The 13501-nt window shown below is 35.1% G+C and overlaps 1 protein-coding gene across 4 annotated transcripts in view; it reads left to right on the plus strand.

The window, feature by feature from the left end:
- The window catches only part of LOC118440173 (uncharacterized), a 65172-nt gene extending 51718 nt beyond the window's left edge, over positions 1 to 13454 (plus strand). For all 4 annotated transcript variants that reach the window (XM_035862847.2, XM_035862836.2, XM_085655266.1 and 1 more), the window contains 2 exons: positions 6347 to 6409; positions 9358 to 13454. In XM_035862847.2, coding sequence (XP_035718740.2) covers positions 6347 to 6409; positions 9358 to 9446 — 152 coding nt within the window. In that variant the 3' untranslated portion in view covers positions 9447 to 13454. The remainder of the gene's footprint in view (positions 1 to 6346; positions 6410 to 9357) is intronic.
- The last annotated feature ends 47 nt before the right edge of the window (positions 13455 to 13501 follow it).

Genomic DNA, 13501 nt, shown 5'->3' on the forward strand with positions numbered 1-13501 from the left:
CAATATTTTTCATTTTTTCCCTAGTTTCTTAATTTCCTAATAACGCATTATTAAATGTAACTAAGGGACTGCTTCATGCCGATTAACTAAGCTTTAATGATCATAGAAATTTCTACAATCGTCGATGCTTTGTAAAGATAACTTAGCTTATTAGTCATCATTCATATTTGACTTTTTTCATTAAAAAGAAATTTGATCGTTATATCTCTCAACATTACATCAAAACATTATTTCATTAATCCCTTTCAAGAAAAGATTGTTTTAATTAAAAAACGGTAAAAGAAAACGGTCGATAATTTCGCTAAAGACGAGTCAATCGCGCGTCGTCTAACGTGGACGACGACATATTCCCACTCCTTCGTTTATCCGCAACACTCTGTCAGCAGCAGAAACAACGACGTCGGCGGTGGCGCAGCAGTCAGCAGACCGGTACAGCGAAGAAAATAAATGCTGGAAATCTATAAGAAAAGTTCACGGAGTAAATCTGTAGGGCTAGCCGCGCGCGAAATGAATAAGGGACTACTCTGAAGGCATATCCGGTTCGTAAGACAAAAGCGATATTCGTAGTCGAACATTAGCTCGATCTGACTCGTGGATATCCGACTCAACGAAGACTAGACTAGACGAGACGAGACGAGACGCGACGAGACACGATGAAACGCGACGAGTCGCGACTCAAGGGTTCCAGTTATTGATTCGTCCGAAGGGGAAGGTACGCGCAAACGTTTCCTACTTTCCGCGTTTTGTCTCTCTTTCTCACACACACACACACACACACACATACACACCATCGCTTCGATCTGTTTCTTTACCGGTCAACAGTTTACCAATGAATAAACACAAGGTTATCTCTTTCGATTTCACTTTATGGATTCTCTTGCATAAAGATCGCGACTCTGAAATCGTTTACAAAACGTTATAACTATCCTTTTTATTCGTACTCTCAGCAAGGTCAAGCGTCGCGATGGTTATTCAGTCTGTGTGTCATCCACCTCATATTGCGCATTCCGATATACTTGAATAGCGTAAATTCAAATACAGTCAGCGATTTTTTTCTTTCATCAATTATCTCATGCATTTAGGACTCTGAAAATATTGGAAAATACGAGTAAGGGACGATCTACAAGCGACCTAAGGACGATGCCGTGACGAAGCTTTCGATTCGAAACTTATCAGTTGTTGTGTTTATTTTTAGAAAACCGTGTCGATACGTATTCTATCACTACTAAGTGACCCTTATGTCACTTTTCTTCTCGGCAGAAGAAAAGAAAGGAGATTCGAACTGCACGTACTTACATACGTCGCTCGGATATAAACTGGGATAATTTGGTCGATCAACGACCAAAATAGTAGGTGGTAGATACAATTTGTTCGCTTTATATCTTAACAGACAACCCCCATTTAAATACGACACTGCAATCTTATTGTCCAATTACAAAAAGATCAGTCATGCTACTAAGGACATTTACTATTCTGATAGATATGAAACACTACCAGACTATAACATAGCATACTAACTACTTTACTGCTTTTTGATAGTATATTATGAAATAATATTTTAAATGATGTGGATTCTATGAAGATAGTATATTCTGGAAAGCAAAAGTTAATGATTTTTATTTGCATTAAATCAAATTCTTCAGTAAACAGAACAAAAATATAGTAAAACCGATGAATTTACAAATATCTACATGATATTTACTAAACTTAAATTATTAATTAGAATATGTATTTTTCGTTTTTAGTAATAAGTTGAGTTTGCCTTTGTTTAATAAGTTCAACCATTCGATATAGTGATGAATTGTATAACTTACAAATTTTATTTACAGCCTTTCCAAGCGGTTGTTTACTTTTCCAAGACGCACTGTTTCCATAGAATCCATATTATTTAAAATATTATTTAATAATGTATTATCGAAAAGCAGCAAATTTTACTAGTATTATCACTTTGTCCAAGAATGTAAGAAATGCGATATAAAATTCAAACATTATCGCGCTCCTTTTCTAACAGAATTTAATCATTTCTAGCAGGAAACGGTAAGTATACGGGTTAAAAAGTTCTCGGAAAGATAAATCCTGGAAGTTATTGCGGTTAAAGTCATTCTTTCTTCATAACTGATAGAATACTTGCTGTCGTATTTCCCTAACCGCACGAAAAAGCGTATATATCTAAAAGCGTTTACTATTTCTTTCTAAACATTGTCTCTCTTAAGCTCGAGAAAGGCCTCCTGATCATCCATTTATCCAACAAAATTCTTGAGGTGATTTCTCACGTTCTTTTAAAGGCCAGTGGGAGATGTTTTCGGCTAGGTTAGTAGCGCTCACCGAATGGGTAGCACGTAGGGGTGAAGCAGCTGTAGGGGGCGACCATCTCGGCGCGGCTGGGGTGGCAATCGTTACTCCTGTCTACCGTCCTGTCTAGCGACCCTTCGGCGGACTCCAAACGTTTCACCTCTAGCAGAGACGCCACCGCCAACGTCGCCAACCTCTACCTATCCTCTACATCGACCTATGAACAAGGAAAAGGAGGAAAAAACAAGGCGATAGAAGATCTATGAAAACGATGCAACATCTCTTTGTTTCTTGAGACACTCGTCGAAGCTTTCTCAAGCTCATCCTCCTCCCGACCGAGCTGCTTTGCGCGCGATGACAAAAAATATCGACCAGCTCTTTCGGCGCGCACTATGCCACGGAAATGCGAACCTTTCTCGACACTCCAACAAACATTTTTAGATGCAATCGCGAGAGATACACTTCAATCTTCATGGAACTACATCCTAATCGCGATCATCGGTTAAAAAACTTTTTTTTTTATAGATGTCATTGTTATTTTGTCAATAATATTCGATCGCCTTGATCAAATCTTATTATCATATTTAGCTGAAAAATTAACTTATAAATTTATACTTACCTTAGATAGAAATCCGGAGATTAAAACATTCGAAGATTGTTTACGCGTCCAAATGGATCTCGGTTGACAATGTCCTCATGTTTTTAATTATTACTACGTCATTACATTCTACGTAGCAGACATTGCCGCGATATGCTCATGGATTTCAAACATGTGCTCGATCCAACGAGTGTCCATGTTATCGACGTCTGCTTCGACGTTGTTGCTCTATTCTAGTGCCAACTATCGACAATGTCATAATAATTTCATGAAAATTAGAATGTGTGGATGTTTTTAGATAGATAGATAAACAGTTGAAAAGTAAACTCTTGTTATACAGTCATACATATCGAGCAACTAGTTAGTCAGCTCACATTGGAATTCTCAGATTCGACGCTTGAGATGCCGAGAGTACTAAAATAAAATACGCAGCGTGCGGCATCCTACAATGGGTGAGTTGCGTCCATCACCGAGAAACAATGTCGACGAGCAGTTTCGTTGTTAATCACGAGAACAAAATTCTTGCGATTATAGAAAACATGTGTGGAACTAAAAAAGTGTCGCTACAAGCCGACTGTAGTTTCTCGACCAAAATAGAAATCGTTCATATTCGTTCATGTATCTTTCTTACAAAGTTAGAGTACAATTCGACAGCAGAAATTGCATATTGTTTTTCAAGTCCGATTTTTCATTGCTTGAAAATTGTATTGCTTGGAAACTTGGAAAAACAATTTAATTTTGTTTTCCTTATTAATTCATCGAAAACATAATCGAAAGTCTACTGAAGTACTTAATGTAGATGAAGTATATTTCGTTAATTTTCTCAAACAACTTGTGTAAAATACGGCAATCGCTGTATCGGCTGCACCGGGCACATGTGTATGAGTCGTGCTAACAACTACCCCGATCTTCACTATCCTCACAAGTAAAGGATACGATTTAAGGAGTCATATAAACATTGAGAATGAATTCAAAATATTTATAATAAATATTCATTAGAATTTTATTCGATTTTACGCGTTGAAAAGTCACGGAAAGAAAGGTTCACGAGAGAAAATGTATTTGAGAGCGAAACATGTCTTCTTTTCTTCTTTTTTCTTTTGACCACGACTAAATAAATTACAGTAGACGTGAAAGTACTCCTCTTCCAATAGAGAAAAGAAAAAAATACCGGTCTAAAATAAAAAGTTACGATTCGTAATAATAAATCAAATTTACATAGGTACATTTTAAAATGGTACTGGATGGCAATCTCGACGATGTTTTATTACCAAAGCGTCAGTACATTTGTACCGGCTTCGATGATAAGAATTCTTCGTACTGAGTAGATAGATAGAGAAAGACGATAAGACAACGTAGGCAAGTTTATTTAGCATCCAATAAATGCGAAAAAGAGAAATTTAGTTGTAATAATATCGTCACAGATAAACATGTAGTTTACTTATATCAACTAGTTTTTATCGAGTCAGCTACGAGGAACTTCTGTCGCTGCAGGGGACGATTTTCTAGCTATCTACTCATCAAAAAGTACCAGCTGGTTGCAGCATGTCGCGAAAATAAGATCTCGGACGTCCTCGAACTATCCTTACCGATCCTTTCCGATCCTTTCCGATCCTTTCCGATCCTTTCCGATCTTTCCCGATGCTATTTCCCGAATACACTGTCGCTTTGAAACGGCAAAACCTCTAACTTTTTAACGGTTCACTATACATCCGCCAATGGCAGTGCTGTATCAAGCGACTTTGCTCCGAGGAACTGTTAGAACATTCAAGAATATCATCGGTGAGCTTTCATTCAGGATCGCTTATGAAAAAAGCCCGCGCTTGCACGAATCTTTGGCTTTTTCATTCTTCGAATATGAATTTCCTATTTGTGGAATCTTATTCAATTGAATTTCGGTACAGACACAGAAAAGAATGTTCAATTACGAAATGCAAACAATTCAAACATTTATCTTTATTCTTATTCTTATTTATCTTTATTCTGAAAAAAATTATATATAGCTAATACGTGTTAGAAAATAATCGCCGAGTAAATACTGAGCAATCAAACTCAATCCTCTTATCAGAAGGTTGGTACCTTCACTCTGTGACCAGATGCTTTGTTTCAAATATTAACTCCCTTTCAAGCGGCATAAGGCGCCATGACATCGAGTCATCGGCCACATACTTACATTCTTTAGTGACGACAACAAAATATTGCACTTAGCCGTCTCATCATGAGACCATAATATTCGAATTTTTTAGAATAATGTTTCTAACGTTTAAATGGCTATGTTATGCATACCATAGCGATTTAAACTATCGTTAAACTTAAAATCTCAGATATGTAGATTTATGATTATCGATGACATCAATATCCTTAAATTAAACTGTTTTCATTTATTGTTAATTCATTGGCTTTGACACCTGTGTCATTCTTACAAAAACTCTGCACTAACATCCACTTCGTGCTCTTAAATCTCGCAATTACTTTTTCGAAGGATATTCATCGAAAAGAAAATACAAAAACTCTTTGTATAAAAATCTCCACAGATCCAACGGATGATTTTAAACGAGTTCCAGAATCTAAGTAAATGCTTTCCACTCGCATATTTTCGTAAAAATGAACGAATCTTAATTACGATCTGGCCACTTGAATGTGCGAATTCATCGGAAAAAAATCAAAGCAGTGCAGCTATGTATTCGTACTATAGTACATATACCCATTTAAGATAGATAACAAAGATCAGTTCAAAGACTTAGATGACTATGAAATATAGCCCACGAAGCTGAACTTGGTGCAACTTACTTAGCTTTTCTGCAAACGGTTGTTCTCTTTACGACTAGTTTGCCTCCATGTCCCTATTTCTTTGAAGCACTCTCTATTTCTACCTTCCAGTTTCTACTCTTATAGTTTTTTCAAGCGTGGACGTTACCGATATATATCTACATATCCTACTATTGATATATATCCTCGTACACATCTGTTTCCAAGAAAATGAAAACATTTTTTCGAACAAAAATTCTTTGTTCCTTATGGAAAAAAATTACTCTTTATTGCTCATGGAAAATAAAAAGTAACTTTTAACTCGTAACTCATTAAGTATATAGAGCATATAGCTATATAATGTATATCAATTTACGTGTTTTTCGAGGAATTTTCTCCAGTCGGAATCTTCACCTTTCGAACAAAAATCTCCTTTAAATATCAAGTAACAAGCTACTTTGTCTATTAGCAGAATATCGAACGACGCGTCCACTTTGCTAATCTCTTACTATTAGACACCGATTCAACTCGGTTCATATTAGGTACGTAGTTTGATTTTCGAAGGTAAAACTATATATTTATGAAAAGTATATGTATATTAGTACTTTCTATTCCATAACGTAGTAGTATGCTATTCTATACGTCCGTATGATATTATATCAAGCATCTATTTGTATATAATATGCAATTTTCTTTTCATTGTTTCAGGGAGTAGCAGTAAAGATGGAAAAAGTGGTAAAGATAACGCTTTACCTTCGGGTCCTTATGCCGGTAAGTCTTTATTGGAATGGTAATATTATTCGAATCGCGTTGTTCTTCTATTTTCATCATTTAACGATAACTATTCAGAATTAAAAAAAAAAGAGAAATAGTCACATATCTCCCCGTCTAAACTTCGTTACTATCATATCATCAAAGATCATTCACGATGATGGGAAGCGAGAAAGGAACGGTGTAGGAGACAAATACAGCGAGAAAATGAGAAAGAAAAGAAACTCAATTTCCCCGACGGGGACACGACACGCGTCTCCACAGCTATTTTTAAACTACACGGCCAGACTTTACTTCGACTTGGCAATAAGAACTACCCGAAATATTAATCACGACCATCCTCGGACAGAAATAGATTGGATCGTCACGAACGAAGAACTCGTTCTTCGCTGCGAGAGTACAGTGAGAGGGAGAGAGGGAGAGAGAGAGAGAGAGAGAGAGAGAGAGAAAGAGTAAGAGAGAAAGAGAGAAAGAGAGAGAGAGAGAGAGAGAGAGAGATAGAGAAACATCCTTATACACTATGTATTCGTATAGGTCGTGTCCCTTTCTAAGAAATTAGAAAATTCTAAATTCCAATGGATCGTTAGAATAGCATAAACAATACAACCTTCTTTAATTTAATTTAAGGCGCCAAAATGAGGATAATTCAGGAAGCACTTACGGATTCGAATTAAAATTTTTCATAAATCACCAAGCGACCTTGAAAATATATGAGAAAAAGTAGATATTTTATTGAACGATGGATTCTTGTTCTATGAATTTTGAAAATAATCATAGTAACAGAACGAACGCATAATCATAATAACAGTACGCGCGCGAATACGAAATATAATCGTAGCAACATGGTTCGTTCCAAAATATCATCCTCCAAGTTCGTCCTCGCTATGAGATCCATCGCTATTAATACGACTTGTTTATTTTCGGAAAATGCTCGCTTACCGATCGGTCCGCGACTTTCTTGACTGTCTAACGTTGTGAATAATTCCACCACGTACCTGTGATTTCTTTCTCTTTCATCGTTAAATAACCACGATTTGATGAGTGACCAAAAAATATACTTTTTGTTTATTTTTCTTATTTTTTCTAAATTATTCATTTCACAACAGTATTTGTCTATGTTTCAGGTAGATAAGAAAAAAAATATGTATTGGCACTATCTTATCTCGAGTTGCGTCTCTTATCGACGCAACTCGATACGCGAACGCGATAATTCGTACAATCACAAAAATATCTTTACCCTCGCGCATTACTCCTACTTTTCCTTTCATATGCAAAAATGAAATCCTTTTCCAACTTGAAAATTAGAAAAAAAAATATATATAGATATACGTATTCAAAAAAAATCGATTAGACACGGGAATTATTTCGATATCGAAAATAATTTTTTCGAAATTTGAATGCGACAAAGATTTTTTGCATGAAGATTCATACTAGTTAATTCGTAGAATAGTAGCTACTCGCAATTACCACATTCTTAATAAGACGAGATATATATCTATCGGATACTTTCAAAATTATTACGCGTACGAGACTAATAATAGTCAGCATGTTTTGATTCTATGCCAACAGGCATACGAAAAAACTCAGTTTTCGGTAACACTGAATCATGTTACATGTTTTCTTAAATGATATCGTCTACTCAAGACTCGAGCTTACAGTTTAACATTACATTATCTTATGTACGTACTAAATCTCTGAAGTATGTATTAAATCTCTTGTATGCTATCTTTTTGAACTTCCTATATAACGAAATGATTTTGGAAAAAGAAATAAGACCTAGAAAAACAAGCGAATGTATGAAATATATATATACATATATATATATATATATATATATATATATATATATATATATATATATATAGAGAGAGAGAGAGAGAGAGAGAGAGAGAGAGAAAGAGAGAGAGAGAGAGAGAGAGAGAGAGAGAGAAAGAGAAAGAGAAAGAAAGAGAGAGAGAGAGAGAGAGAGAGAGAGAGAGAGAGAAAGAGAAAGAGAAAGAAAGAGAGAGAGAGAGAGAGAGAGAGAGAGAGAGAAAGAGAAAGAGAAAGAAAGAGAGAGAGTAGCAAAACGGGATGCTGCGCGAAAGATCGGACACACCCAAGAGTCTGCGCTCCTCCAGTATGTATGCTATAGGTTCCACTATCGGTATTGATCCGTACGCACTGGCCTTCCTCTTTTCCCCGTCCGCCGTTCATTGGCCTCTCTCTGTCTCTCTAGTCCGCCGCAGTTATGTCTCCTGACGTGTTTTTTTTACGCCGAACAGAGGCGATACATCGAATATGTCTTTCGTTCTTGATGCACACGACGTCGAGAACAATACTCCGAAAGGATCCCATTGGGAATGCCCGGACATAAATGGAATCTCTTTTTTTATTTACATAAGTCACAGAAAGAAAAGAGGGCCGATTATTTTATTTAATTTAGACTAAAATTTTTCATATTTGGTAAATAAATATATCGCTAGAAATATCCTCGTTTAGTACTCATGGTAACGGTATCATCATACTACGTAAAAAAAACGATATTTAACGTATTCATGTCGGAAGGACTACGTTGTGGCTCTTAATTCGAAAGCAACCGGAAAGACCGACAATTATCATGCAAGAGACGACCGATCGTCAAGACTTTGCTGCTTAACATATAGCACGCGCGAAAACGTGGTTGAAATAACTACATAAAAACAGAACCGTTGCAGAGTTGGTCAACGTATATCTAGCATGTCGTATATTGTTATTGGCTATCATTTCGATCCTCGATTTAACACAATTAATGAATGATTTTGAATAACATATATGGTATAAATAAATGGAAAAAAATTTAACAAAAAAATATCATTAAAAGCAAATTTGAAATAATTTGAAATAAAGCTCTCTTAAAATACAATCCGCTAAATAATAATGATTAAAATAACTTCCGTCGATACGAGAGTATAATTTCTCTGTTATAGCCGCGGAGAGTGGCGAGGCGCCAAAGAAGAAGGGCTTTTTCAAAGGTTTCTGGAAAAGATCACGACATTATTCATTGGAGAACCAATAGCCCAGGTGTAGCAGGATAATCAGTGTCCGGCAACGACAGAGACAAGATCAACACCAGCATCAGCAGCAGTATTACCAGCAACGCGTTGCCACGAGGACTCTAGCTAGCAACCCCTGCTGTTGCATCGTTCAATAATTGCAACTCTTTCCTCCGTACGTCGTTTACACAATACTCTCTCCATCTATACATACATATGTCCGCGTCTGGTTTGCGTTTGCTACGATCATGACTATCGATCAAAAAAAAAAATACAAAGAGAGAGAGAGAATCTAAATAAGTGATCTCGTGTTTTTCACTATTTTTAATATTCCCGATCCGCGGATGGCTGTAAATGTTCTTTATTTGGATCATGATATGATCTAACATATGCGCCCTTTCGCGGGTAAATCATTGCGGGATGTAAAAGAACGGTGAAAATACGGAGGAGAGCTGGAACGAATCGCCCCGGACTGTTATTACTTATTACTTATTACTTATTACTTATTACTTATTACTTATTATTATTATTATTATTATTATTATTATTATTATTATTATTATTATTATTATTATTATTATTATTATTGATGAGGAAAATCAGCAGTGATGAGTCGAAGAATCACGCGAATCGTGCCTTTTTTCTTTCTTTCGTACGTCGCTTCCACGATGCGGACCAATAGTGACGGAAAAATGACTAAGCCAGTCACGTGAGAGGGAGGAGAAAAAGTTTAGTTCTTCAAATAAATAAAAAAATAAGATTGACTACAAAAATGATTCTATAATTCACTCAAAGGATTTGACATACTTTGTCGTAGATACCAATCAGTTCGCGTCATTGAAAGTCGACGAGTTATGCCAAATCATAGATGCGTGCTTAGAAGTATAAAATTTAATCGATTCTTGCATTAGATTAATCCTATAACGCTTTATCTCATTTCTAATCGTTTTTACCTTCGGAAAAAAGATCCTTTAAACTTTCTTTTCCGTACAAATGTTCGATTGAACGAACATATTAAATTATAAGCTGAAGAGCGTGCGCTGACAAGTTTTTCAATTTTTCTTGTATTTTTTCTTTTATATGGTTCGAGACTCGAGCGCATCGTAAGAAATAATAAACTATTTAATGTAGAGAGAGTGTATTTGGATATTTAATATACTTAACTTATATTAACCGATATGTGATAGATGAAGAAAGGAGGTATAATATGTTGCATGGAGCGAATGTTAGATATATCGCGAATGAGTATGAATATTATTAAAGAGAGAATATCATACGGTACATTATTATTGATACAGCTGTAAGTCCATTAAGACGTTAACGCGTATTGTAACATTTATATTACCATCGGTCATCATCATCATCATCATCATCATCATCATCATCATCATCATCATCATCATCATCATCATCACTATTCATTTTCATCCGTATCAGTATAGAGATCTATAATTATTATAGATTATTATACTAGCATTATTATTTTTTTTTATTATCATCATCATCATTATTATTATTATTAATATTATTATTGTTACTATTATTGCTATGATCATCGATCACCATCACCATCACCACCAATGTCATTCTTACTATTATTATTATTAATAGCACAATATATGATTATAAATGCTCGAGAATCCATTACACAGCCAGATAGGCGCACACATTCACACAAACGTCATGGTAATGATAACGTTAATATTATCGGCATAACATTATTACAGATAAATATATGAAAAATTACGAATAAATGCATATACATATGTGTGTATGTGCTGCTTATGCACGCGCGTACGCACGCCGCATTACATATGCATATATACATAAAGGTAAATGTATATATGTATATGTAATTACATACAAGATTAGAACCAATAAAAAGAAGGAAAAGATGACGGCGATAGGTAACCATAAAATCAGATCATATATCTATTTAATATTATTTCTAATTTGACATTATTAATGCATTCATTTCGCACGTTGAATGAGGTTGCGAAGAGTAATGAAAGAAAGAAATAAAGATGGGCGGCGAAATCGATCGAATGCCAAAGATCGTTCGTTGTCAAGGGAAAACTTGCCGACTTATAGGGGATACCTGAAGTTGTATGTGTGTGTGTGTGTGTACACACGCACGTGCGACAGATATATATAGAACTGGATATATTGCATACGTCTTGTATTCGAGTACTCGATACTCCCACCTCTTATCAAACGGTTCTTACATTTCGCATGACAAAAGAAGGAAAGTATAACGTCGAATGCATGTCAGATTTTTAAAATGGATATGTTGCATTTTCGTATTTTCAAAAAATCTTGATCGATTTTCAAGAATAGAAAAAAAGTAAAAACGGCCTACGAAAGTTTCGAGGAGAATTCAAATTATTTGCGTATTATCGATCCATCCTTTGTTATCGAAGATTTTGAAAAATATGTTCAATTGCAATCGTCTCGTTCAAAAGAATACGTAAATTGGTTCGATTTTTTCGGTTTAAAAGAATCTTCGAATAATGTACAATGACAAGAAAAGGAGAAGGTGCGATCCAGATACGAGGCGTGCGACGAACTCTGCTTCATGGATTCCGTTAAAGCAATTAAAAGGGCGCTAGCGCTGAAAGCTAGGAACGAGAATAACTTCCCTTCTGCGATTTAACCATCATAGATTTTTAGCAGTGTTTACGTAATCGATAAAACAAAATGTACCTACGAGGAAAACTTTTTGTCCGTAGAAAGAAAAACAATGATCGATAATTCGCCGCCGTTGTCTCTTAATTTATGCTTTTGATTTTCTATTGTTAATAAAACACAATAAAATGCAAAATCTTCTTGGACAATTCTGTCAAAGCTCCAAACTGCACTGACGACTTTTAGACGAAGGAAAATCGCGAGGAGAGAACTCGATAACTTAAGAGATATCATCGTTGAGAAAAAGGTAATTTGCTACAATTTGTTTGTATATGTGTATACCATACTAACAATAAAACAAAACCTCTCCTGATAATTACTTACAAACAAATACGAGGGTTTTCACATATACCGTACTGAATAAAACGAAATTAAATTTAATATTGGACTTATGATTTGTTTGGAGATAGATAAAAATAATTTTTGATGCATCCACATATATGAACTATACGTGTATAGAGTCTATTCTTCGTCACAAATCAATCGATTGAAAAATAAAATAAATGCCTTTGTATATCAGACTATTTAAAGACATTGAACAGAAAACTAAACTTTCGTCGATGGAAATCTGTATTTAAAAGATATCCTCAACGATCACCATTTCCTTCGGTCTCGTAACCAGCCGTAAAGTAACTTGCTTTCTGTAAATCTACTTTAACTAATCTACTCATCAAATGTATTTCTTTAAATCTCATTTTAATCGAGTATGTTAGTCGCATATTATGAAAACTAAAAATAATTATTTATATTATAGCAAAAAGCAAAAAATGTATATAGAATAATTGTTCATAAATGCAAGAGAAAGCAACTCTTTCCTTGACGCAATAATAAAACTTCTTATATAAAAAATAGTTGTTGATATTCGCGCTCAGATAAAAACAAAATTTCCTTGCCTTAAAATTTTGTGAATGATATAATCCGCTCGTTATTTTGTGTACGTGCGTGTAAGTTACAGCTAATTATAAGATGTGAACGTGAACATTGGTCGTTGCCGTTCGTCATCATCGTTGTCTTATCGTTGTTCATTCCCACTTTTCCTCCATTTTTTCAGCATTCCATAACCGTCCAAAGGCAAGAGAATTAGGTATTACACGCTATATGTATGAATATTATTTAATGTTAAAATATGAAACAAAAAGCAGAATCTCTTTCCATGTTTCTTCTTTTCTCCAATGGCACCATTTCTCAACCATAAATCACTTGCGATCTTGATTTGAATAAGTTTGGAAAGAATAGATTGTCGTTAAAGAAAATTGAATAAAAAAAGAAACTAAGGAAAATATTCGAGAATAATCTTAAAAAGATTGGAGACCGATAGATACAATCTCTTTTTTTTCTTCTTTCCTTCGCCTTAATCACGTACATACGCATTGGGATACGTTTTTGTTGCCTT

This window comes from Vespa mandarinia, chromosome 2 (assembly GCF_050613455.1).
Source record: "Vespa mandarinia isolate Hongniang chromosome 2, ASM5061345v1, whole genome shotgun sequence".
NCBI classification, from domain to species: Eukaryota; Metazoa; Arthropoda; class Insecta; order Hymenoptera; family Vespidae; genus Vespa; species Vespa mandarinia.